The 27,498-nt window shown below is 43.0% G+C and overlaps 2 protein-coding genes across 2 annotated transcripts in view; one reads left to right on the top strand and one right to left on the bottom strand.

Moving 5' to 3' along the window:
• LOC122463515 overlaps nucleotides 1-27,498 on the bottom strand; it is a 103,783-nt gene that overhangs the window by 41,032 nt on the left and 35,253 nt on the right. The gene's annotated exons all lie outside the window — the stretch shown is intronic.
• On the top strand, nucleotides 303-27,337 carry ATP12A (ATPase H+/K+ transporting non-gastric alpha2 subunit). The gene is made up of 23 exons (XM_007066967.4): nucleotides 303-599; nucleotides 2,851-3,000; nucleotides 6,718-6,777; nucleotides 7,465-7,668; nucleotides 8,703-8,816; nucleotides 9,820-9,954; nucleotides 10,536-10,653; nucleotides 11,456-11,724; nucleotides 13,357-13,555; nucleotides 14,201-14,310; nucleotides 15,112-15,246; nucleotides 16,020-16,212; nucleotides 16,864-17,039; nucleotides 18,270-18,406; nucleotides 18,946-19,096; nucleotides 21,022-21,190; nucleotides 22,219-22,373; nucleotides 23,148-23,271; nucleotides 23,728-23,873; nucleotides 24,845-24,978; nucleotides 25,796-25,897; nucleotides 26,540-26,631; nucleotides 26,846-27,337. Exons 1-23 carry the CDS (start codon nucleotides 591-593, stop codon nucleotides 26,872-26,874), a joined length of 3,111 nt encoding a protein of 1,036 aa, XP_007067029.1. The 5' UTR covers nucleotides 303-590; the 3' UTR covers nucleotides 26,875-27,337.

Below are 27,498 nucleotides of genomic sequence, written 5' to 3'. Positions count from 1 at the left end.
CGGCAAATGTTGCTCACACCCTCTCTGCCCCACCACATGTTTTGAAGACACCCGGAAATCATTTGCAGGAGGTCAATGCTGGCAAATCTTTGAAGGAAACTCATTGCTTTTAACAAGATGAATAATGTACCTGTTCCCAGTTGGAAGCAAACATTGCAAAGGAATAATTAGAAGCTATTTGACCTGAAACCCACATGCCCATTACTGTGGTATTTTTCCACCCTACTGCAGGTGAAGCAGAAGATGGGCTGGACCTGAAAGAGGAGGGGAGGAGTGGCAGAGCAAGTGCTTATTTATAAAGGGACATAAACAGCACCCTCTCCCCACAGGCTTTGGAAGGCAAACCTGTCCTGCCTGAAGGATGCCTAAGTGTGGGGAGGATTCCAGCTAACATTGGCTTTCTAGTTGGGAAGAGGCTACAACCCCTGCGAGCTCTTGCACTCTGACAGCCACAAACGATCCTGAGCTACTTGCATCCTGTGTGTTCACACCACTTTTCCTTTTCATCCAAGCACCTTACCTCGGTATATATCATCCTGCCTGGGAGATCCATTGCTCCACTAGAGCAGGGAAGGAATAAGCTCACAAAAATGGGAAAGGTGAGTGAGCATTCACTGAAACAGCTATATAAACATCTGGTTTCTTCTGCTAAGCTCTAAGAAATAGAATTTATTTGATAAATTAAAAATGTATGTATGTATGAAATGGTTTGCTGTATACATGCCTGCTAAGGCAGGAGAAAAATAGGTCAGAAATGCAGGTTATTGTGTTTCATAATGATGGGAGATCCAAAGAGGTTTCTGCCTTTCACTCTGTCTTTGTGAGCAGTTCTAATGCTAAGTGTTTTAAACCTAAAAGATCAGAGAGATCAAATAGATAGGGGAAATACTGTTGAGAATGTCTCCTTTGCAAATGGATGAAGGATCAAGCCAATATGAAAAGATCTGAGAATTCAGGGTTAAAAGGAGGAACCCCAAAACCTCTCTGGGAACTAAAAGGAGATCTTGCATAGGAGGACAGAACAATTCATTAGCTTTTACTTATCTCCATGAATCTTCTCTCCTATGTCTGCTAAAGTTACTATAGTCCATAGAGTTGTTTCCTGGTTTCTTCTCTTTACGGAGACTTGAAAAGCTGAGCAGATTTTTGGTGGGATGGGGAAAGGAAGGTGGAGAAGGATGAGAGTGAAAAAGGTAACTCCGATAGATAACCCCAGCGTGTGTATCTTTGGAAAAGCAGCAGAGAGAACTCCTCATAACAGAAAGCCTTTATCTGGGATGTCTATGATCAAACAAACTGAAATGCCCTAGAAGTGGTTGTTCTGGGAATTCAACTCCTAAAATATCCATGGGGGAAACTTCTTCCCCACTGCCTCCTCCCACCTGCCCCCTTCCCCACCCCCCATGCACCTCCAAAAACAAAATTGGTCAAAATTGCAGCATTCCTCACACTCAAGTGCACCTAGGGGTTCAAATGTGGTTATTTTGGGTAGTTTTTAGTTCAGAAACATAGGAATTAATATTTTCTGATGTGCTTATCAGATGATATACGCACCCATTATTTCAGCTGTTTGGCTTTGTATTTTTTTTTTAATTAAAATGTTCGGTTTTAAACAAATCTGCTTCTGTCAGTGTGGAAGTCCAAACATGGAAAAGTGTCCTGCAGAAGTTTGCATATATGTGCTAGATCCCCATTGTATACAAACATAGCCAAGTAGAACAAGCCACTACCTGAAGTTCAGCCAATAAGTATGATTCAGTCTGAAACTCAAAAGATTAATCCCAAAGGAATCCAGTGAGAATGGGGTCAGCCAATAACTCTTCCAAGGAATGGCATGCAGTTTACAGAATAATTATGATCTGGAATTATGATTATAGAAACTGGTGAATTAACAACACAGGAAGCCTGCCCTTAAGTCTGGGCTACTAGCTTATAGTGAGGAGGCAGCAGAAGAAAATAGCTTATCAATAAATCTAATGCAGTTAAACAGGATTGGCAGTTTCTCTACTCTGGGGGTTGCTATTTAACTACTGAATAGACCCTGCAGAGAACTGGCAAAAACTGGGCTAACAGTTCACCAGCTCCGGATCTGTTCTGTGCTCTGTGCACAAGGAAGCAGAGATCTCCCAGGATTCTGTGAACAAGAGGATCACTCTAACTAGTGAGTGCAGTTTTTGCCTCAGGGTATCACTATATGACTGAGAGGCCAATTAGACAGTGCTGCTAAATGGCATGATTTTGTCATGAGTGTGAAAATATTAGGGGTTTTTTCTTAAAGTACAGGCTCCTGGAGTCAGGTGAATATGAAATCTTAGCTTCTATTTGGGAAAAAAAAAAGTTAAACATGAAATCACAAATCCTAAATATGCCAACAGCAGAAGTTAATAAAATGTGGGATCTTTTTTATTTATTTTTTAAATTTCATGATTTTTAAGGCAATCTAATGACTTATTTGGGACCTGACTCATGATTTTTGAGTGAGTTGCATTGGCAATGGATCTTGGGCAATATTTTTACTCTAAGGGCCAGATCCTCAAACTCACCTAAATTGCCATATATCTACTGAAGTCCATGGATCTATGACAATTTGCACCAGCGGACGATCTGGCTGTAGCTGGCACAGTGTACGTTAATGCTATAGAAATTTCAGATACAGGACAGCACCAGGAACTATCAGGTTCCCAGGAGGAAGAGACTGCAGCCACCTCTAAAATAGGGAAAACTTAGAGGTCCTGACTAGGCACAGTACTTCCCTGACTCCTGTTAACTACAGTACCTTATCATCACATGGCAACATGAAGCATAATAAGACCAGTTAGACCTAACTTGCCTTCTCATTTCTGATTCTAGAAAAGGTCTGACATTTACTCAGTCGAGATCCATGGCGCACGGGAACTGGAGAAAACAGACAAGGAAGATGAAGAGGAAAAGTACAAAGACCTGAAAGGCAACAAGAAAAAAAGCAAGAAGACAGAAGACCTTAAGAAAGAACTGGACTTGGTGAGTGTCCTTTGGGGGGGGTGAGGGGTGGGGTGCCTAATCTTGCTCCTGTTGATGATGCAGGATCAAACTGACCTTTATAAACAGAATGATTCTTGTAGAAATTAGCTGGTGTAGGAACAGTATCTCCTTTATTCCCAGCACTTCTCAACAGGTCTGCATTTTCCTAGGTGAAGTGGTTATAGCAGGATTTCACCATCACCTCTTTGGGTAAGGTTCCATTGGCACAGAGCAGACTGACAGAAAGATAGAAAGCCAGAAGCCAGACCTCTCAGTTCAGAAGCTGGTAATAGGTCTTAAAAATGTGTACCAGATTGAAGTGCAACTTTTTCAGGCTGAAAGATTGCAGAGTGGATTAGTTGCTAGAGCTCTGGGTTAGGACTCAGGAGAACTGAGTTCTATTCCTAGCTCTGACAGTGGCTTACTGGGTGACTTGGGGCAAGTTATTTCCCCCTTTCTTTGCCTTAGTTTCCCCACCTGTAAAATGGGAATAAGGATACTGACTTCCTTTATAAAGTGATCTGAAATCTACTGGTGCAAAGTATGAGATAAGAGCTAGGCATTATTACAGAACCTTCAAAGGGTAGTGAGTTCCCACAAACGTGTTTCCAAGGATTCCACTAATAGCAGTATTTCCGTGGTGCTTTTAATCTTTCAAAGGTCTTTACAAACACCAAGTAATTGATTCTCAATATCCACCCCACCCCCCCCAGTGAAGTGAAGGAGTGTTATTTTCATTATTTTTATTTTACTGGTGGAGAAACTGAGGCACAGAGAAGTTAATTGACTCAGCCAAAGCGACAGAGAGTCAGTGTGGTAGAGCTGAGATGAGAACTTGAGAGTTCTTGGCTTCTAAGATTGAGTTCAGAATACTACACTATGGGTAAAATTATCAAAAGTTCTGAAGTGATTTATGAACCTAAATTCCATTTTCAAAAGTGAATTAGGTACCAAACCTCAACAGGATTTAGGCTCTCTGGTGCCTATGTCACTTTGAAAGTGGGACTTGTGCACTTCTAAAAATTTTATCCCATGTCTCTCTCCAAAACCAAAATGAAGTCCACAAAATTCCTGTTGGATTATGTTTCTACCATGCCTAGCACAATGGGCCTCTGATCCATGACCTAGGTGCTTCAGTTCTACTGTAATATGATTAAATAACAATTACACCCCAATAAACTAGATTTCCAACAGGATAAGATGGAAACATTAATAATCTCACTAACTGTCATATTTTAACACCTCTGATGTAAGTTCTGCCTTTTATAGTCCTGAAAAGGAAGAAAGTATAGTTAAAGGATTTGTGGGGGTGCCATCTGACTCATTGGGGTCCTTGGCCACATAAACCTCACTGTGACTCAGTTCCCCCATATGTAAAATGGCTATATGCCTACTTCATGGGGGTATTGTGAGGCCCAATTAAAGTTTGCAAGCTCTGAAAGGTGCTATTTATGGAAAATAAAGAATTATCACCACATGGAATTGAAAAAAAAGCCATCCTCTCTCCTTCCCCCAATAATCCATATTTAACCCTAGCAACCCATGGATTCATACAAAAGGGCAAAAGTGTGAGGTGCCAACTTTGTTGTGAGCCATGTATCCGAGCAGTGCGCTTGTAGAGATCAGTGTACTTCCTGGGCACAGGGGTCAGGGATGACTGAACATACATGCAGAAGATATCTATGCAATGTTTTGTTCCTGCAGAATGACAGTCAGTTTGTTCTAGTTTTCCAACACATTAACTTCGCAGCGCCTCCTACTCTTTTTAAATTATGCTGTTATGAGGGGAACTGGGGGAAAACTGCTGACATGTTAATGGATTGTCTGACCTGTTTGCTAACCCTGAGAACATCCCTTTATAGTAAGCATTTAAAACTCCCATACTGTTTCCTGAATTGTATCTGTTTGATCTCTGTACTTCCTCCTTCCTTCAATCCAATTCCCATCTCTGCAGCTACACCCTACATTTAATCAAGTGCATTAAACCCATGGGATGTCATTGCAGGGGAAAAGTGCTCAAGTCTCCCCCTACAACCACCATTTTCTACCAGTGGTAATAACTTGCTGCTTCTGGCGAGAAGACTGCACTGCATGACTGCATACAAGACATGTTACTGCTACAGTTCAGACCCCATTCCTATCAGATAAGGGCAACAATTTTTAGGACACACACAGACACTGTAGCACGTCTTAATTCAGCATGTTGACTACAGTGCTTAGTGTTTTGAGGCCTACAGTATGAGCGGATTTTACGATTAGTTATCTTATCTAAACGAAGCAGAGTTATTCATCACAACCAGCATCACACAGGATACGTCTACACTGTAATCGGAGGTGTAACTGTAGAGTGCGCAGACACACCTGAGCTAGCTTCGATTGAACTAGCCTGGTGTCACAGTAGCACTGAAACCGCATGAGCACGGGCTAGCCGCTTGGGAACACCTCCAGAGCACCAGGCGGGGTTATATGGAGTGCTGTCCAGAGGCTTCCTCAGACCGAAGTCCACCCAACCGGACCCAAGCCTGAGATGGTCAAGTCGTTTTCTGCCCTGACCCTAAATCTTCCCCACAAACCTGAGTCAGCGCTGCCACCACTTACTGACCACGGGGTTGGCATAGCAGTGGCCACGTGTGCTGGCAGCTGCATGCCCCACTTCTGCCCCCTGCTGCACTGTGCGCGTGTTGCGGAACAAGAGGCACTGGAACTCCTCGGTGTGCACAGCACAGCGAAGTGGCGGTGGGCTGCAGGAGCGGGGCACGTAGCCCTTGCCGCGCCAACCCTACAGGCAGGAGGAGGAGAGCTGACCTGAGACCGAGAGGGTCAGGTTGTTTTCTGAACTGACCCGAGCCTCACACTTGGAGTCAGGTCCTGTCAGGCTGCAGGGCTCTGCTGCAGTCACACCTCAGATTGCCATGTAGACATACCCTGCGGTGTGTGGAGGAGGCTGGGTGGAGAGGGAGTTACAGAAGTGCCAGAAAAATGTGGACGCCATTTCCCAATGCTAATTTGCACTCCACTAGCTTTTAAAACCTGACAAGCTCAAAGCACTTTACAGCTGCTCAGAAAAAATTGAAATTTTGATAAAAAACTGTTTGTGGGAGGGGAAGGGGGGTTTGAGAAAAAACATTCCCTGACCATCTCTACTCTCAGCGTCTCATGCTAAGCCAAAAAATTGCCCTGTGTCTATTTTTGTATATAGATGGCTTCCCAACACTGTTGTGTCTGATGTTTCAAGTTTTTCAAAATAGAAATTATGCTTTCGTGTCTAAGAAGATGGATGACTTGCAACCATGAAAGAAGAAAAGGAGTACTTGTGGCACCTTAGTGAGCTGTAGCTCACGAAAGCTTATGTTCAAATAAATTTGTTAGTCTCTAAGGTGCCACAAGTACGCCTTTTATTTTTGCGGATACAGATTAATACGGCTGCTACTCTGAAACCAACCATGAAAGAGGAATTTCCCACTCCATCTTCCAAGTATGCAGCCCTGCATAATTAGTTGCGTATGTTACAGGAGTGGCTCTTGCTTTTCTTTGCAGGATTAAGCATTTACCACCACTCTTTGAGGCATACATCCATATACTGGCAGCTGGACCAGTCACGAAGAACCCAGGGCAATTCTAGTGCTCCTCAACCCCAGACATACTAAATTTTTCAGACCCACTTTCAACTTTAAGACAGTCTGCTCACTTCTTTTGTTTCTTTCTTTTGGCCTTCAGGATGACCACAAACTCAGCAAAGAAGAGCTGGAGGAAAAGTACACTACAAACATCAGCAAGGTGAGTGAGTAAGATATGAGCAAGGAACAGTATGAATCAAATATCCTTAGTTCATATGTGGCCTGATCCAAAGCCTACTGAGCTCAGTGGAAAAGCATTGATATCAGCTGGCTTTGTAACAGCCCCACCGTCATTATTAAAACAAAACATTTTATAGGCAGGATGTAGTAACTCGCAATAGATACTGAAAACAGAGATCAGCCCAGATAGAGTGATTCAGATCTGGATTTTGATATGAATATCTCTGAAGTTTGAAGAAATTTCTGAGTATTTTAAATCAACACTATTGGAAAGCCAAACCCAATGTTTGGACCTGATCAAAACTTTCCCAGAGTCTGAGGGAGTTTGGACCCGGTATTCAGAATCAGATAGGTCTCAATCTAAACAGCTGGCATCAGTAAAACAATACAGAATCATAGCAATGTTGTGCTGAAAGGGACTTCAGGAAGTGATTAGTGGAAGTCCATGGGACTTGACTTCCTATTGACCCCCATGGGGGATGCACATGCACATCTTGGCATTAACAATACTTAGGTATGAAAGCACCTTGAAAATATAAGGTCATAGACTATGGATAATCAAACCCCTATGTCCCAGGGGAAAAAGAGAGAAAAGCAAAGTTTCAGGTTTTGAATATGAAGTCTGTATTGTCCGACTCAATGTTTACAATGTTTTTTGCATTTGCAGGGTCTCACTAGTGCAAGAGCAGCAGAGATTCTGGCCCGAGATGGTCCCAACGCTCTCACTCCTCCTAAATCCACTCCTGAAATCATTAAGTTCCTCAAGCAGATGGTGGGAGGGTTCTCGATCCTCTTATGGGTGGGGGCTTTGCTCTGCTGGATTGCCTTCGGGATTCAGGTTGCTCAAGGTGTTGCTTCAGCATTTGACAATGTAAGTACTGTGCCAGCTATCTGGTCAACATCTCTTTATAGTCTGGTAGGGCTTTTTAGAGAGCTGGGGGTCTCCAATCCTCCTACCTCAGTACTGAATCATTCCAATAAATGACAGATTTATTGGTATACTCTGTCTGCTCTCTCTTTATCTATCTTAGGCTTTTGTACTGCCACCCTTCACCATAGTATCTAAGCACTTTCAAGGGCAACAGTGAAGTCCCTAATCGACTTTATGGAGTCTGACTCTTCTCCTCTTTTGGGGTAAAAACTCTCCTTGGAGCATGTTCTCTTTGTCTGGTTCTGGTTGGTGGGTTGGTTGCAGTTCTTGTTTTATTTTGGAGATTAGGCTAGATGGGGTTTTGAAGACACAAAACAAACAAACACAGCTTAAACATGGTGGGGGTTTGTTCATTTTTATGGTGGCGTCTGCATCTTCTGGTTTGGGGTAAAATTTCAAAAGCACCTAAAGGATTTAGAAGCCTAAGTTCCATTTTCAAAAGTCACGTAGGTGCTTTCAGTATTCTTTGTCGGATGAAGAAATAATAAAGTATCATAAGGCTATTCAGTTACTATTCCCAATCCAATGGTTTCCAGGAATTACTGGAATTCTCCTGAAAGCACTTATTCCTGTGAGCTCTGGAGCCTGACTTCTAAACCCAAAAGATTCAAAAGTTTGGATGAACATCCAGTCTTCACCTAGTAGTGAAGTAGAAGGCTGTAGTTCACCTCCGGCCTTCTAATGGTGTGTTTCCACCCTGACCCCCAAACAGCTGGCTTGGCCTCCATTCACATGAGATTCTTATGAAAACTTTTAAAATCCTAGTTTGTCATTTGAGGAGCCATTTTGGTCCTTACTGCTTATTAACATGCATGAGCAGACAGTAGAATTCCAAATTTTCTCTTAACCAGTTAAACTAGTTCCACCTCTGGCTGAAGAGTTTATTTTATCAAATTGTGTAATTATGATTTGTACCAGGAACAACAGTAAATGTTGTTTTTAAACTAACTGGAATCATTTCTCTTATTGGTCAGCTGTACTTGGGAGTAGTCCTCGCACTGGTTGTCATCCTCACTGGTATCTTCGCTTACTATCAAGAGGCTAAAAGTACCAACATCATGGCCAGCTTCAGTAAAATGATTCCACAGGTGAGTGGCCAACCTTCCTCTTTGTTTCTGAAGAGCAAGGGATCGAAACAGTTGGAGGTTGAAGATGCTAAATGTATTAATGGCACAAAACTGGCCTCAATGGCCTGTATTTAGAGTGGGCACCCTCTTTAATAGTGAAGGGAGAATTAAGTTTCCCTTTTCCCTCAATAGTGGCTTTGCTCATGGTATTCCCATAACAGAATTCAGCACCCAGGGCTTTCGGTGGACGAGAAGCAGAATCCAGTCTTAGAATACAAAGAGTTGGGAACTAATTTTTCTCCAAACTCCATCCTTCACCAGAAGGGTCCAGATCAGTCTTGGGCAATTTATCCTCTTTCTTACTCAAACACGAGATCCTTTAGTTTGTTTTACTAGTGTAACCCAGGCTAACGTTAACAATTATCAAGAGTGCCAAGCGTATGTGGCATTGTATGAACATGTATTGCTAACAGGCACCTCTCCCAATGAGCTTGCAGCATAATATGGAGTTACTGCTCTGTCAGGTTGAAAATTGAATTAAAAAAGAATTCACCAAAGAGAGCTGGGCAGCCGTATGATTACAGCAAGGGAGACCTCCCATTCCTATTCCCAATTTTGCTGCTCATGGTGCATAATCTTGGGCAAGTGGCAACCTCTGTGGCTGTGTTTACCCATCTGTGAAATGGCAATAGTATTGCCTTCCTTGTGAATCTCTTTGAGATCCTTGAATGAAAGGTGCTATACCAAGTGCTAAGTGTTATCAGCTGACCTTGGTGATCTTTCAGTGGTGACTTACATGGAATTCAGTAGATGAGGAGGAAGAAAGGAATTATGCTGATGTATAACGAAGGGGAACCAGTAAGGGTGAAATTCAGCCCCTGACCAGAGCTCAAAAACGGGGGTTGGTGGTACACAGGCCTTGTATCTGCTCTCTGCACAGGGCTGAATTTCACCCATGGTGAAAGCAGGAGAGACATGGAGGATGTGGGACTGGTTACACTCTTGTTGTTCTCTTGTCCCATAGCAAGCTCTTGTCATCCGAGATGGAGAGAAGAAGGAAGTGTCTGCAGAGCAGCTGGTGGTGGGGGACATGGTGGAGATTAAAGGTGGAGATCGGATCCCAGCTGACATCCGTCTGATCTTTGCTCAGGGGTGTAAGGTAAACACCAGTTTTAGGATGTGTAGGGATGAAAAAGGAGATGTGACGTTTATGCCACTTTTTTCAGAGAGGTTGCAAGAAAGGAGAGACCATTTGTACAGAGAGGATAACTCAGCAGCCAATAGAAACCTTGGTTTTACATGTATGCTGTGCCTGTGCAGAAGGTCCACTGTGGCACACAGTGCACATGGGACAGAAAAGCCCATTACTTATAACAAATCTCCACTCCAAGGAGAGTCAAGTGCAGCATCTCTGCATCATGATACCCCAGCCAGTCTCCTGCCAATGCTATTTCCCAGGGCAGTAATGGAAGCACTGACCCAGTAAACCTCTCTGCAGCATTGGAGGTAGCTACTTGAGTTATGCTTCCCTCCAAGTCAGTAGGCACTACACTAGTTTGATTTGATCTCCATGATAATAGAGGCATTTGCCCTGTCATACTCTCCTACCAGGAACAAAATTAGAGTCTTCTGATTACCATATCCCTGCCACCTACGACCACAATTGCTTCAGCCCTTCCTTACAGGTGTACGAACGTGAGGGTTGCCAACTACATGAGTGTGTCTTTTGTTGACTGACAGGTGGATAATTCCTCCCTGACGGGGGAATCAGAACCACAAAGCCGTTCCTGCGACTTCACCCATGAAAACCCCTTGGAGACTAAGAACATTGCATTCTATTCTACAACCTGCCTGGAAGGTAACCTGCAGACTGAAGGACGGAGCTGAAGAAGCTGCTTGTGTATAGGCACCACATCATACCTGCTACTAATTAATTCTCAATAGTGCTTTTTGTAGGAATCCCCAGAAAGGTTTAGGACAAAGAAAAACAAATTAGCAATTACAAAAAAGAAACACACCATGCAAACAAAAATAAAACTCAAAGTACTGGGCTGACCCTAAGTTCTACCTAAGTTCACAGCTGACATGTATTTGTGGCTATCTGGTCTGGCGCTAGATATAAGCAATAGCTGATCAACTCCTCCTTGCTTTTGGTTTTCCCATCATTATCCTAAGTCATGTAAAGTCAGTGCTGCCCATAAATAAGTGCTTCAGATGCTTGAGGAAGTTGCTCTTACTTTTAGAGGGGAAAAAAAAAGTACTTAGTGCCATATATATATATATAATTATTTACTACGCTTGTCTAGCACTCTGTACAATGGGTCCCTGATTGTTGACTGAGGCTTACAGTGCTACTGCACTACAATTAATGAACAACACTGATGAAAATACACTGCGAGACCCTCCCTTCCCTTATGTAAATAATCCCTCCAGATTTCTGAGATGGATGACATTTCTGTGGTGAAGTACCTGTAAATAAAAGGTTGACAAAGGTCCCTAATATCAGGGTAACATTGCACACGAGACTCGTAGCACAGTGGGGTCTGGGTCTAGTACATGAGCTCCTAGGTGCTACAGCAATATTATATTTCTTTACTAATTGTAATTCTCCTTAGGGAACCAATCCCACACTGTGCTGATAACCTCTCCTTTTCTTCCAGGTACTGCCACTGGCATGGTAATCAACACTGGGGACCACACTATCATCGGGCGCATTGCCTCACTGGCATCTGGAGTTGGGAATGAGAAGACACCCATTGCTATTGAGATTGAGCACTTTGTGCACATTGTGGCAGGAGTGGCTGTTTCTATTGGGGTTCTCTTCTTCATCATTGCTGTGTCCATGAAATACAAGGTTCTGGACTCCATCATCTTTCTTATTGGCATCATTGTGGCCAATGTGCCCGAAGGACTGCTAGCCACAGTTACTGTAAGTCTACATACGCCATAAGCATGCATTATACAGCTTTGCTTCTGCTTGTACCAGAGTTCATGTCAGTGTGTGCATCACAGTACAAGGTGGTCTAGTAACATAGGGCCAAGCCCTAGGTTCCTGCAGTCCTGCTGACAGCAGGGGATCCCCGATTCTCATAATCCCTTAGTAGAGCTAGGATTAAAATGGGTGCACTCTTATTGAGAAATGGGCTACAGAAGGAACTGTTTACTTCAATCCATCTGAACTTTGGGGCCTTGGACCTGCCCAGGTTTTGGAAAATCCTAACTCAACTCCCGACCCAATATCACCATGTTCAGCTATCTCTAGTTTTTGTGATCTTCTAGCAGATGCAACAGCTGCTGCAAGATCAAGTATTCACAGGTGACCTCATGTGAACTCATGCCAGCCCTGAGAAGACCTTACAGAGATCTTTTCAGAGCTGGGAATTTCCCAATTCAAGATGGGGAACTCCAGAATTAACAGAGACCTTAATCTCAAAGACTTCAGCACAACAGTCCCATGTACATATGTGTACACATCAACACACCCTTTAATATAGTCTTGGGTACCATTTCTGTCCCCATTACTGACCTGCTACATGACCTTGAGCAAGCCACTTCCCTTCTATTTGCCTCCATTTCCTCATCTGTAAAACTGGGGGTATTACTACTTCATGTGTGTATGACAGATTCAGTGCAGTAATGGTTATAAGCATTGCAAAAGCCCCAGATAGACGGCACTAAAGAAGTGCAAAGTATTCTGAGTACCATTAGTAATAGTATACTAATCCCTTCCTCGGCATTGAGCTACCTATGCACTTCACGTGGAAAGAACTGCCACTCACACATCGGTGGTCTTAGCCACAACCATACTCAAGATGTGAAACCGTTGTTAGTCATCTTTGGTGACAAAACAACTATAATAATTATTAGTACTAGGACACCACAGTGATGGTCACCTTAGAAATATTATGACAAAGTTAGTAGTAACGTCAGCTACCATTAGCTTTGCAGTTACGAGCTTCTCCCAAATTCCAGACCTTTTACTTGAAATATGCTCCTAATGGCTGTCATGCTCTCCTCCTATCATCAAGGCAATAGTCTTGTCTAACCACACATGAGCCTGTGTGCCAGATGCAGTATTTGCTAACTAGAGGCCAGATTCTGATCTCAGTTACACCATTATAAATCTGGAGTAGCTTCACTGGCATCAATGAAATTACTCTAGATTTACATGAACATAATGGAGATCAGAATCAGGACCTACAGCTTTAGCAGGACTATGGTTGGTTGAAAAATATCATTTTTTAACAAACAATTTCAGGACTTTTTTCCAAAAAGCTCAGTGAATATTTTCTGGATTTTCAACCAAAAAAACCAAAAATCTTTTGAAAAAAAAAACTTTTTGGCTAAGTTTTTTGGAAAATAAAACCCATTTTTTCTTCATTTAAAATATAAAAATTTTACTGAATTTTTCAGTTTTTTTTCCCTTGAAAAAATGTTTTAGTTGAAATTTCAAACAAGCTCAGATTACCAACCATGGAATGGCATTGTGCATGGCTTTATTACATTGCTCACTGTAATGGTACCTCACTAACAGGGGGCTGAAATTCTCCCATTCCACTAGGTGAGTTTGTCTCTGACAGCCAAGCGAATGGCAAAGAAGAATTGCCTGGTAAAGAACTTAGAAGCTGTGGAAACGCTGGGCTCGACCTCCATCATCTGCTCTGACAAGACAGGGACCCTCACACAGAACAGGATGACTGTTGCCCATCTTTGGTTCGACGATCAGATCTACACGGCTGATACCAGTGAAGAACAAACAAGTAAATATATATGGGAGTTGGAGAAGGGCAACAGGGTGGCTTAGACATGCCACAAGGTGGATGTCAATCTGGATTTAGCTGTGGCTGATGGTGATGACTTGTAGTTGCATCATCTTGTGGCTCTTTCGTGGACTGTCTTCAAACTGGCTGGTGGGACTCAGGACAGGTCCCACTGGACAAGCACCCACATCAGAAAAAGCAATCCAGCTGGTAACAAGAAGTCTCCCTCCCACACCTTGTGGACCATCTTAGTCGAGATGGCAAGGACTGAATGGAACCTGAACTCCAATCTCACCCCTGGAGATGGTCCTTACTAAATCAGGTTAAGGCACATTGTGTGGGGTGTGGGAAGGGAGCCTGTCCTACAGCTGTTTTCTGGATAAATAGAATTCTTCAGTCTAGGAAGTACCAATTCATCCCCTCTCTTCAGCACTAAACAAACAAAGGGTCTTGACCAAAATAACTCCGGCAGGACTGGTAGGGAGGTAGGGGTGGTGTGCATGGCGGAAGACATGGTTTGAATTTCTATATACCAATATTTGATACGAATGGCTGTTTTCTCCTGCAGCTGCTTGAACATAAGGATTCCACTAGCCAGTATCTAAAAAGCTGCAACGTTTGTTTGGTTTTTTTGCTTCTTTTCAGCCCAGTCCTTTGATCAAAGTTCTCAATCATGGGCAGCTTTATCAAAGATTGTAACACTCTGCAATCGGGCCGAATTCAAACCAGGACAGGAGAACGTTCCAATAATGAAGGTATCCGCTACTTTCTTAGCTCATTTCTTTTCCACTGAAAAGATTGCATGCAAAGTTTGTCTTTGTTTTTAGTGCTGCCCTTCATTTTCAAATTCCCATCACTTTTGTGTTCTTTGCTTTACCCTTGAAAGGAGTATAAAGTGGGAACAGACAAAAGCAATAATCATTTAAGTCAAAAAACAGCTCAAATATCAAGAATAGTCTTTCCACACTATTAATCTAAACTAATCAGAACATAGCAAGGGTAAGAGCTCTGAGTTATTTCCTGGTAGAGCATTTGTTATGCGCTGTACTCTGATTGGAACAGGGGACTCCAGATTTCTGGGCTCTACTCTTGATTCTGGGACATGCAATGGAACGCACTTGACAGTTGGGTAAACCGAGGCACTGACATTAAGAGGTTAGAACATTCATTTGCCCCAGAGCAGAGTTATAAAGCTTCCAGCAGAGCAGAGAACAGCCACAGATCTTTCACTTCCATGGAATGAAATGCAAATCTCATCTCTTTGCGGTAGCTTTGTCACAACAGCAACCCTAAAGAATGGCTCAATATCACTACCCTAAAGACCACAATTAATAAAATCAACAGCAATGCAACCCAAATGCTCCCATGGCATAATTCAAGAGAAGGATGGAAAATATAATCTCTCCTACTGATTGCTTGGTGCTTTGCTGCTAGGGTGACAGCTACATTAGAAAGTACGCTTTCTATCACACACGTGTGTAAAGTTATTTCAGCTCCTTGGATGAAAGTGAAAAAGTATTACTACTAAAAATACATGTTTGCTCTTCTCTGCACAGAGAGTTGTGGTGGGCGATGCCTCAGAAACAGCCCTGCTGAAATTTGCTGAAGTAATCTTGGGTGATGTAATGGGCATTAGAAAACGGAACAGAAAACTGGCCGAAATTCCTTTCAATTCTACTAACAAATTCCAGGTGTGACTTTCTTTTTTGGAAAATGAACCAGTCAATCCATATTTTTGTCCAACCCAGTGTTAGTGCCTGGGACATGGTGACATTAATGGGGAAATTCAATATCCTATACAGTTTAAGCTCAGAAAACCAAAGCCACGTATTTCCATAGAGGCAGCTACCCTACTGGGACTTTCATGCAAGGCCATGCAATTAGTTCCAGGGAATTCCGGTTACATTATGAAAGAGGGAATGGAGCTGTAGCCCATGCAGTGTGGCCAAGCTGCTTTGAGCACTGCACATAGGAACTCATCGTTTCTATAAACAGTGTCTCCATATTAAAGATGAAGGTGAATCCAATCTGCATCATTTCATGGAAATAACAGTATTGACAGCCCTCAGGCTCCAAGAAAGTTGACAGTGCTGCCTAAGATTGGGCCAAGTTTGGGCACCTGTATCTTATTATTAAAATAAGATTAATTATTATTATTACGATCACACAGTGATCTGGCATATGTCATTATACCAAGGTATATCATTCTATCAAAGACCAGATTTACCACTTCAGAAGAGATAACATACCATTAGTGAGAAAGAGGAGGAGAAATATTTCTTGGCTCCAAGTTAAATGGACTCTTGTGGCCAAATTCTGCTGTCAGACAAGCACGGCCAATCCCCATTGCCATCACAGTGGGGGTTGCGTATCTGAGGGCAGAATTTAGCTGTTGGTGGGTTATGGTGGAAACTGAAGGGGACCATACAATGTTTCAATCATTCCATCTTCATGGTGTACACAGCTCTCAATCCATGAGACTGAAGACCCCAATGATAAACGCTTCCTGCTGGTGATGAAAGGAGCCCCAGAGAGGATCCTAGAGAGATGCAGCACTATCATGATCAATGGCGAAGAACAGCCACTGGATAGAGAGAGGGCTGAGGCTTTCCAGACAGCGTACATGGAATTGGGAGGCCTGGGAGAGAGAGTGCTGGGTGAGTTCAAAAGGGAACTGACAATGGATTGCAACAGAGAAGGGAACTGGGAAATTAAAACTGAGTTAAATGCAGTAGTCCTGGGCAACTGGATGCTATAATAATGGATGCATTAGGTGTGCATGGGATTATTATACATGTGACAATCCTCATTCCAGTCTTGGAATGACAGCTGAAAATGGGGGCAGTCTTAGAGGAAAGAAGAGAAACTACCTGTTCATTCATGGATGAAATGGTAACCCCCCCTCAAAATAAGTAGGGGGTTAACCCACATCAACGCTGCTGTAAACACTTTCCAACAGGGACCGTGAGACAGTAGCTTGCACTAAGGGGGTGGGGGGTCTTGACCTTTAGGCACTACCACCATGCAAATAAAGAATCATGAATGTATCTGGTACATGGAAGAAAGCACTCTTCATTTCTGCTACAGGTACCAGCTACATTGCTTTGAATGCTGGTGCTGTAAAGGAACGTTAATGCAACGGACAAGGATTAAAATTCCACCACAGAGGACATTTCATGGTTGTTTTTTAAAATGCAGTGCTGTAACACAGAGAAGAACAAATAGCCATGCTGTATCAGGTCTCCCTCTCTCTTTTTACCCTTCCCCTCCGCCCTGCTCTCACACTACTCTACTGGGTTTCATTCTAGGCTTCTGCCATTTGTACCTGCCCGAGGACGAGTTTCCAGACACCTACCCCTTCGATACAGACTCCATGAACTTCCCCACTTCCAACCTGTGCTTTGTAGGGCTCTTATCCATGATTGACCCCCCTCGCTCCACCGTGCCAGATGCTGTGTCAAAGTGCCGCAGTGCTGGGATCAAGGTAGGGTTTCTGCCAGTCAATAGCACAGCAGTTCTACATAAGGGATTCCTAAAGCACCCATGTTATAGCCTCAAGTTCTTGCTGCATCATGGTAGCATTTTAGTGTATTCAGATTAAACACATCTCAGGAGATAGTTTAAGTCTTATTATCTTTCACAGCTACTATTAATGTTGGCCTGGGGTATTAACCTGGGAGTAAATTTACACCCACTTAAAGTCTCCTTTACACTGCCAGCGTGGTATGAAGAAGACTTAATGTAAATTGGCCCATTGAAAAGATTGGCTGAAACCAAAACCCCAGATGCAAAAGGATTCCAAAATTTGGGGGAGTGCAGAAGTTGATCCAGATCCAACTTTGTAGCTCAGGCCCATTTCTAATACATAAAGGAACCTCTGGAGCTGGAATTATTCACCCTAAACCATGGAAGAGTGACAAAAATCCTTCACAAAGGGGAAGAACTAAATTTAGATCATAAAAGCAGAAAACTTTTCTAGTCTATGCTAAGCAACAGCTTCCCTAGCTGTCTTGCTAGGACATCCTCAAGTATATATTCAGCTCAAGGGGAGTGAATTTCAACTGCATATTAGATAAGGAAAGGGAAATCAGCCTTTGAAGCAACTGGCCTAGGGCAAAATGAAGGCTGTCCCAATACTGGGTAAATTGCTGGCATTCTGAGGCTGCTAGGCTAGCTACCAAGCAGCTTTCTCTCCTAAAAGGTTGAATAGACATGTGTCCCAGTTTTCTATGATACCTTATGTCACAAGGACCTATTTTATGTTGCAATATTAATCAGTGTTTCCAACACACAATGCAAACTCATATAAAGAGCTTCTTTATTCTACAGTATTGGTCCCCATCAACTCAATAGCAATATAAACAGCATTTGGGGTTATTAGTGTACTATATAAAAATAAATACAGGACCTCTGTTTAGGAGAAGGAGTGAGGCAGATCAGAATTAGAGAAGGACCCTGCATGGCCCTGGTTTTCTGAACCAAGCCTTCCCTTTCACTTTCAATTCAACAGTGCCAATGTCACTTGGCTTAGGGACTGGTGCTAACATAGGGTTAGCAGGTTACTAACAACAATCTGAATGTCTTTGAAAACCTGACTGCATGCTCAGCATGCTAAAGAACCAAAGCCATTTCTTGATGGAGAATAGCCACTTCAGTTCATCTTTCCTTCTGCTACTCCTAAGTTTCTCATTCAATGCACTTGTCCCTTCATCAGGTTATCATGGTCACTGGCGATCATCCAATCACAGCAAAAGCAATTGCCAAGAGCGTAGGCATCATTTCTGCCAACAGCGAGACCGTTGAAGATATTGCCAAGCGCCTCAACGTTCCAGTCGAGCAAGTCAATAAACAGTAAGGGCAGAAAGCAGCTATTTGGAAATGAAACCTTTCCTTCTCCTCCTATGTGTGTATTAACCTGTTTCTACGAAACAGTCACCTTTTGCTCTCCTGCTTCTTGGTACCTTCCTAGCCCTGATATCCATTCAACTATTCATCTCTTCGACGCAGAACCATCTATCTAGTTTATTCTGAAATGTACTGAGGCTGAATGGAGTTTTGATGATTCAGTGAGAGAAGAATAAGATAACTCATTCTACCTCTTCCAGCCAATACAGCATTGCTTCCTACAGCACATTCTCTGTTCTTTTGAAAGGTCTACTGATGGGGCCTACTGCTACTTTCTTCACTAGAGAATTGTAGTAATACCTTGCATTTCTGTGGTGCCTTTCCAGTAATTCCTGCTGACAAACGACTAAGGCTAGTTAAAATTGACTTGCTTATTGCTGCCACATCCAACCCACTGAATTGAGTACAGTGTTTGAATGAATGTATTGTTTGCATCTAAGCCTTTATGTCTTGAGTTTCACTGTGCATTCCTGTGGCTATTACAGGGATGCTAGAGCTGCTGTAATTAACGGAATGGAGCTTAAGGATATGACCACAGAGCAGCTGGACGAGATCTTAATCAATCATTCAGAAATAGTCTTTGCTCGCACCTCACCGCAGCAGAAACTGATTATAGTGGAGGGCTGCCAAAGGCAGGTGAGTGAGAGAAGGCAACAGATAAACATATGTGGCCATAATGGATTTGTACAGTGATGGTATTTGCTCAGATGTCCGCCTCAGCAACAAACAGAAATGATAACCTAGTGGTGTTAGAAACAGGTTGGGGGGGTTGGGGGGGGAGGAGGTGAGTTCCAGTACACCACAGATACTGCTGAGGTTCTTTTCATCCTCAGCCATCTGAATCTACATACTGTAGTGAACTGGCCACTGTGCCTTTGGCACCCCTGTCCTACACTGGATAGAATCTAAGCTGCTCTACTGCGTGTCAGGAGTCCCACGTTGGTACTGGCTAACTGACACTCTTCTGTGTTAGGGCCTGGTGCTTGAGGGGAAGTAGCAGAGCTGTAGCTACACTTTGGGTGTGAAGTTCTAGCTGTGATAGGCACCACAGTCACAATGCTGGAATTCCTGGGGCCAAGGATTTATTATTTAGGAGGCCCCCTCCCCAGATGGTTCTATAAACCCAGATGAAAGCAGCATTGTGACCATGCCCTCTTGTCCCTCCCCTTCAGACTCACTTAGGCCTTCTGTACAGTCGTGTTTAACAATACAGGGCATGCGTCCCAATAAACTGCTTTATAACATGATTTGTCTCAGGCCAGCCCTTGTTAAACTGCCTCTTAAACTGTCTTATGGTTTAGATAGGAGACTAGTGCGGGGCAGGATTTTAAGAGTTTTGTCCCATTCACCGCAGTTATTATAAAGCTGTCTGGAGTAGAAGCAGCACAGTGGGGAGTATATAGTGCACCATGAAAAAGGAGAGCGGAGCACCATCCAGAACTCCTCCCAGGGACTTCTCACGGCTGTGCAATCCCCCGGCTTCCCCACCAATGCAAGCTGTGACTCACCCCATGGCTCCCCCTCAAATTTGCAAGGAAAGCAGATGCAGCATGACCCACTTTTAATTTTTGTAGCTTTGGCAGAGCTGAACTTTCCCATCAACATCAGCTCTTTGGGTTTAATCCTGAATTGCTTTCAGGGAAACAATGATATTACTGCTTAATTTCTAGTGTCACCCCATTTTAGATGGCAAGCTGTGGGTACCTTTGTTCTGTGCTGTGCAGATGCCCACCCTCCAGTAAGATTTGGCTCTCCGAAGGATGAAGAGCAAAAAAAGTCAGTTCCTGTTCCCTGTTTAGTAGCTCGAGCCCATAAGCCCTTCTGTTCACTGTATTATTTCTAACTGGTGTCACTGAGCAAAATCCCTCAAGGGACAAGACGTTTGGTATTTGTCGTAATCAGTTTGCCATATTTTTTCCTTTGATTTTTTCCGATTCTGCTCAGAACACTCCAAGTTCTCCAGAAGCCAAAGCATCTTTGAGAGGATACTTGGTTACATTAGGAAGTTTCATCAGAGAGGCTAGTCCAGAGAACTGGGGCCTTTTCTAGTTCACCAGTTCAGGTTCACAAACTAAAAGCGAGGTTAACATTCAGTGGCTGTTCAGTAGCCTTCATTAAAGTTGGAGTGGGGGTGGGGTGTGTGTCTCAGCTACTGAACACATATCTACATCACAAGCCACCCCAAAATTGACATCCTTCATAGACACCTCAGAAGAGAGGCCAAGGAATGGATGGACCATGGTGACTGAATCCCCCTCCCCCGAAGAGTGTCCCTGGTTTCTTCAACGAGGGATGGGATATAGTCACAAGGCACCGTAGAGGAAATATATGTGACCACTGCCTATATTCTACCTGGCTAGATGAAGAATTCGTCTTCAGGCCAGGGCTGCGCATCCAGCACCTTTCACCAGCACACATTCACTTTAAAAGAACATCTCAAGAGCACTGACATTAATTTTAACTTGTATTGAACTCTGCTCCAGAGGCTTTAAAGGTGGAGGCTTTTCCTTGCTGGAGGATGGACTAATTTCCTCAGTCACCTGAATCCTACTGTGTTCCAGGAGGCAGTTGTTGCGGTGACTGGAGATGGAGTCAATGACTCCCCAGCTCTGAAAAAGGCAGATATTGGAATTGCTATGGGTATCGCCGGCTCCGACGCAGCTAAAAATGCAGCTGACATGATCTTGCTGGATGATAATTTTGCTTCTATTGTCACAGGAGTGGAGGAAGGTAAAAATAAGACTCGCTACTCTCATCCCTAATGTAAACTGGAAGCAGTCACATTGGACTTATAGCCACTATCCCCTGTCTTATTATTTTAGAGGCCCACTTGCTTGCACTATTGTTCACTTACATTTGCAAACACCATTACCTGGAATATGCATGAAAACCGGGGACTGCATGTTCATGTTGTTGCAAATGTAGGTATGGAATCACACATTTGTGCATACCAGAATCTCTATTTTTTAAATAAAGGCATCTCTTAGGGCTAAATGGTCAGTTTATTGACCTTAGTAACGACCTACCCAATTCTGCATGCATTGGTGATGTGTCCCTTAATATCCTATACAATCCAGTCTATATCTATGGACTTAATTTCCTCATTCAAACTTCAAACTCTATGGACCTAGCTGCAATGGGATCAGAAACGGGGTAGCTAACCGCTTTAAAGTCGGAGAAAGATGTGAATCATCTCCAACCACAAACATCCTAGGGTTTTATGACCTGCTCACAAAGAGCAAGGCAACATTACACAGATACTATTTGCTCAGTTCTGCTACGCCTATCAGTTTGAATCTTGAACAAAAGCCCTTCATTCATGTCTGATCCCGTATTGCTTTCAGCCTCAAGTTACTAGTGCTGCAGCAATCTCCTGTACTCTTTCGTTTCTATTATTTGTTCTCCACCCTCTCTTGGCTTGACCCCAGCTATACTACCATCCACTGTGCTTTCTAACTTGGTACCTGAAGCTTCTAGTAACTTTAAAGCTGATCAGAAAATGGGAAATTCTTTTTTCCCCAAGGAAACAAATAATTTTTGTTGAAATTTTTCCATTTTCAATACATTTACAATGAGAATTTGGCTTTTTGCCCAAAACAATTTAACTTTTTAAAAATGAAAACCAATTTTTTTTGGAGGAAAGTAGAGATTTATTTCAAATGTTTTAACCTTAACTGCTGAAAAAAAGATGGTGGGAAATTTTCAGCCAGCATTAGGCTTAGTGAGTATTTTAAAATAAACTTGCTGTTTTTCCTCAGGCCGCTTGATCTTCGATAACCTAAAGAAAACTATTGCCTACACCCTGACCAAGAATATTGCTGAGCTCTGCCCCTTCCTGATCTACATTATTGCCAGCATCCCGCTGCCCATTGGCACAATCACTATCCTGTTCATCGACCTGGGCACAGACATCGTAAGTTGTCTTACCCCAGACATGGTTAAAACCAGCTGGCTGCCCGTGCAATTTCATGTGCATTTTATTGACCATGAGAATGAGTAACTGACTAGGGTTTGAGTGCCAAGGAGGCTCTTGGGCCTCTCTGTGTGTGAAGCAATTAGATTTGATGTACATCTTTGAGGGATCAGTCACCACTCAGGAACTGAGAGCCTAATCACATGTGATAGGTAAGATAGCAAAACAAGCAGAGGCCTAGAGTGAAAGCAACTGGATTTGGAGGAGGGGAGCAAGGGAGAGCGGAAAGTAAAGGCTTCGCTCATGTGCATTGATCAAGAGCCCACTCTAGCCAGGCCTTTTGATCAACACATGCAGGCAGTGAACTATCAAGAGAGCACATATTACCTGTGTCAGATCTTCCTCAAATCATCTGTTTGCTACAGTATAGGGAATGACCACCGGACATACAGATGAGGCATCCGCTATCCTCCCAATAGATTCAAAAGACCCCTCCTCTCCTTCCAGTTTCATCCAACCCTCTGGGGTGGATGAGCAATATGTTAATGGCCCCAAGGCATGTGTCTCAGACCTCACCCAAACCTTTCTATTGTCCTAAACTGCAGACTTCATTGAAAAGAACCTTTTGTCATTTACTCCTTGACATCTGGGGCACTCAATGTTAACATAATCCAGCTAACAGACATTGGAGAAAGAAAAGCCAGATTTTATTGAATCTCCCAGAAGCAGGTAGAGGTTTGACAGTGAGGTTCTGAAAGACAATTTCTCTTGTAGATTCCCTCTGTTGCATTAGCCTATGAGAAAGCTGAAAGTGACATTATGAACAGGAGGCCCCGGCACAAGAAGAAGGACAGGCTGGTGAATGAGCAGCTCGCTGTGTACTCCTATTTGCAGATTGGTATGTTGGGTCATTCATATAAGAGGTGGCTAGGCTGGATGAGGAGAATGAAGTCAGTGAAAGACTTTTGAATTTGGTTCCTGGCCACAGGAAGGAGTGTAGAGTAGTGTTAGAGTGGGGGGAAGGGAGTCAGGACTCCTTAGTTCCATTCCTATGATCTCAACTCATTGTGAGAGCTTGGGTATGCTTATTTAACCTCCCTCTGACGGTGTGTGCACACCTTTTCTGTGGTTACAGAAATGCTTTATCCATAGGAGTTGGGAGGCTTAATGAAGAATGCGCTGAGATTCTTGGTTGGAACGCTTCCTATATGGTCCATGCAAAGTACTATGGATCCAGAAAGAGCTAGTTTAACACTGACTCTCAGCAGACTTTTTTCTTGTTTCCCCTCCCTCCTCGCAAATACATTAAGTCTCACTCCATCCCTTTCTTATTTCCCCCTCTTCTACTTTGCAGGGATCCTACAGTCGATTGGAGCCTTCCTGGCCTATTTTACCGTGTATGCTGAACAGGGCTGGCTTCCTAACACACTGCTCGGCATACGTGTCAATTGGGAAGATGATTACAACAATGACATAGAGGACAGCTATGGGCAAGAATGGGTAAAGCATCTGTAAAAAATCCTCTTCAGTTAAATCCCTATTTTTTACTGGAAATGGAAGATTCTCTTCCCTCACGGGCGGAGTGGGGAGGGGGTGGGCAGGGGGGTGGAGGGAAGCTTAGAAATGTTTGGAGGTGGAGCTGATGGGGAAAGATTTAATTTCAGTGACTTAGATTCATTTTAACTTTATGCCACTAGATGTGAACTAAAAAGTTTCCCAGGTTAGATTTCTTGGAGCTGTTCTTTGGCTTTGGTCATTCAACATCAGAGCCCACTAACTCGACATCTAGAATTCACCTCTTTTTGCTTCTCTCCTAGCCCTGAAACCAAACATCCTCCCCTATTTCTTTCTCAGTATAGGTCTTTGTCAACAGGAGCCTCTCCACCACTCTTGCCTCCCTTTCTAGAGTATGTTTAGATCCCCTCTTCTCCCCCAGTACTGCTTCTGCACACCACTACTGTCCAGCTGTGAAGATACTCTCTATAGTACAATACTGACTCTCCCCTTCCCAGCACTGTGATCAATGTTGCTTAAATTCCATAACCTCTGGCTGACATTAAATGAGTGTTAAGTAGAACCGCAACCTCAAGATTTAATTCCAAAATCCAATACTGAAAATAGGTCCTAACAAACGCTGTTCCCTAGAGGAATTCCTGCTGCCCAAGACCACGATGGTTGAGGGGAGCTCCCATCCTTACACTGTTCCCTACAGCAATCACCATAAGCAGAGGCAGTAGGTGAATTGATTTGAATTCCCCACCGTCAAGGCTCTCAACATTCTCTACAGCAACAGCTAATGGGAAAGAACAATGGATTCCAAGCTGTTGCACAAGTGCAAAGGTGGAATTATTCCAGACTTACACCCATGTAACTGGGAATCAGTCTCTAGACTATGCAGCCATTCCTATAATGCAAGTACGTACACTTCAGTGCCCGACATGTAACAAAGATACTTTTTTATTCCTTTGCAGACTAGATACCAGCGGACATACCTGCAGTGGAGTGGCTACACTGCCTTTTTTGTCAGCATCACAATTCAGCAAGTGGCAGATTTGATCATCAGGAAAACACGGAGGAATTCCCTTTTCCAGCAGGGTCTTCTCAGGTTGGTGCTAAAAGTTCATTAATGTAATGGGGGAGGGGGGGGAGGGGGTCTTAGCCTGGAAGTCTAACAATCTTATCCAGCCTCTGTATGTTCCTTGGGTGAAACTGGAGTCAGAAATAACTTCCTCCATTCTTCCTTCTTGTTCCCACCAATTTCCTCTCTCTCCAGCTTTTTTCTACCACCCAAGCTTTTCTTTAGCAATGAAAATAGGTACAAGAAAAACAGCTAATCAAAGTTATTCGAATACTGACATTTCAAAATTAAAATGTTTTAAAATGGGATTTTTGACATTTTCGCAGTTTCACGCAAATCCCCACCTCCTTTAAAAACAAAGCAGAACTAAAGAGCTAATCAAAACCTAGCAAAATTTCCAAAAAGGAGAAAATGGTAAAGCTTTTTCATTACTTTACACCCTTCAAGCCCAACTGAAGCCAAATGATTGAGGGCATCACACAGTACTGAGGCCACAATATAAAAGCTAAGGAGTACTTGTGGCACCTTAGAGACTAACAAATTTATTTGAGCATAAAAAGGTGACATCTTGTCCATATGACCTTTATGCTCCAGGATGAATGGGCTGTATTCAGTTTTACATTCAAAAGGGAAGACACTGTATCTAGCCAGCATGCCTGTCAGAACAGCTGTCCCCTCTGAAATGCTCATCATGGACTGTAGCACAGAGCCTGCACCTACTTAAGTCGGGCTTCTACTCAGATTTGTACCTTTGGGTTACATGGTGTTAGAATGGTACCAGCTCGTCGTAGACACTAGTGTTATACAGATCACATAACCATCTTCTTTACTGGTTTTCTTGTAGGAATAAAGTAATCTGGGTGGGAATATTCTCCCAGATAGCAATCGCTCTGATTCTCTGTTATGGTCTCGGAAGTGTTACTGCCTTGAACTTCACGCCCCTTCGGTGAGTTCCAATTCTTCTGTGTACATCTGTGTTCTACCTCCTCTTCAAATGTACATATACACATTAAATGGTAGGAAATCTACACTCAGTGGCATGGCTGATTGGAGGGGCATACCATGTGGAGTAAACTTCTCAGAGAGCAGAATTCAAAGACTAAGTTTTAGGACATAATTACTGAGTTGAGTTGGCTGAAATTTCTCAGTCAAAAAAAACTCGGACACATTTTTCATGATCTTTTTCACAAAAACATGTCCCCTGTTTGGCCAGGGTAGAGAAAACAGTTTATATAGAATAAGAACTTCCCTAGCCCTTATTCTAGAACTCACGCTATTGGGTGAGGCGATAAAACGTTTGCTTGACTACATTTTATTTAAAATGACTTCCCTTTCATATGCCAGTCCAGTTTCTGATGTCCTCTGAGTCCAGGATATCACAAGAGAGCCTCATTTTGCAACCATATTTTTGGAGCAAATAAGTTCTCCTCATTTACAGATTCAGAAAGGTCAAAGGGCCCGATATTTTCTCTAGTGACAACATCAAATCAGCTGTTTGGACAGCAGGCCCACAGAATTCAGCTGGAGGGACTGCTCCTTTCAAATGATAAGATCTGATTCATGAATCTCCTTTATTTCGCTTTTCCAGGGTTCAGTATTGGTTTGTGGCCATGCCTTATGCCATCTTGATATGGGTCTATGATGAAATCCGGAAGCTTTTCATCAGGCAATACCCAGGAAGTAAGTAGAACCTCTCCTCCCCTCCCCCTCCCCCCCGGTATTAGCATTTCATTCTCAGTCCATTTCTGCCACCACCACCCTTCCCAACCCCAGCTGTATCATTTTGATAGAGATGATTTTAAATGGATTATCTAGACAATGCTTTACTTAATTTTCTTCTACTGGAAGAAAAAAAATCCTAATTCCTTGATATTTTCCCCTCCTCCTATCATAGGCTGGTGGGACAAGAACATGTATTACTGAAACAGTCTTCATCACTGTGCTCCTTTCTCCCTGCTGGAGAGTTCTTTGATTGTCCCAACCGGCCTCTGCTGCTGAATGGTCCTGTCTGTGCAATATAAAATAACCACAGGGGTTCCCCTCATCATGAAGAAACAAGGACTTAAGAGGCTGAAAAACCACCTTACACTGTACTGTAAAGCTTAGACTTGGCTGAAAATTTAAATGCTATCTATTCTTTTATAAATACTTTTTTTCCCTGTGTATAAAGTTAATGGAAAAAACCTCTCATGTATATAGATATTAAGGAAATCACACATTTGTAATTTCAGGCATCGACTTGCACTAGGTTTGTTCAAGCTGTTTTATTGGTTTGCTGTTTTGGTGCAATTGAACTGTGAGCAAGTGCATATGCAGATCTGAGTTATGTCACCAAGGATGACTAGACTGTATAGGCACAATTTGATAATAAAAGGACTTTTTCCAGAAAGCAGTTCTCTTCATTAATAATCTTCCAAAGGCACAGGTAGAAAATTGCAGTGGTATTGGACAGCTTAGGGGATTGGGAGTAGGTTACAAGGCCCTTCAGTTATTGGACAGAGTCCAGCACAAGCTTAAGAGTGACTGAAGGCCATTACCATGAGATGG

The sequence above is a fragment of the Chelonia mydas genome, chromosome 22 (assembly GCF_015237465.2).
Source record: "Chelonia mydas isolate rCheMyd1 chromosome 22, rCheMyd1.pri.v2, whole genome shotgun sequence".
NCBI classification, from domain to species: domain Eukaryota; kingdom Metazoa; phylum Chordata; order Testudines; family Cheloniidae; genus Chelonia; species Chelonia mydas.
This window is presented reverse-complemented; position numbering and strand designations above follow the sequence as displayed.

Bases quoted from the DNA above. Each gene is read 5' to 3' on its own strand.
- ATP12A (XM_007066967.4), top strand. The intron at 15,247-16,019 runs GTGTGACTTTCT...TGGTGTACACAG, and splicing joins ATTCTACTAACAAATTCCAG to CTCTCAATCCATGAGACTGA. The intron at 24,979-25,795 runs GTTGGTGCTAAA...GTTTTCTTGTAG, and splicing joins TTCCAGCAGGGTCTTCTCAG to GAATAAAGTAATCTGGGTGG.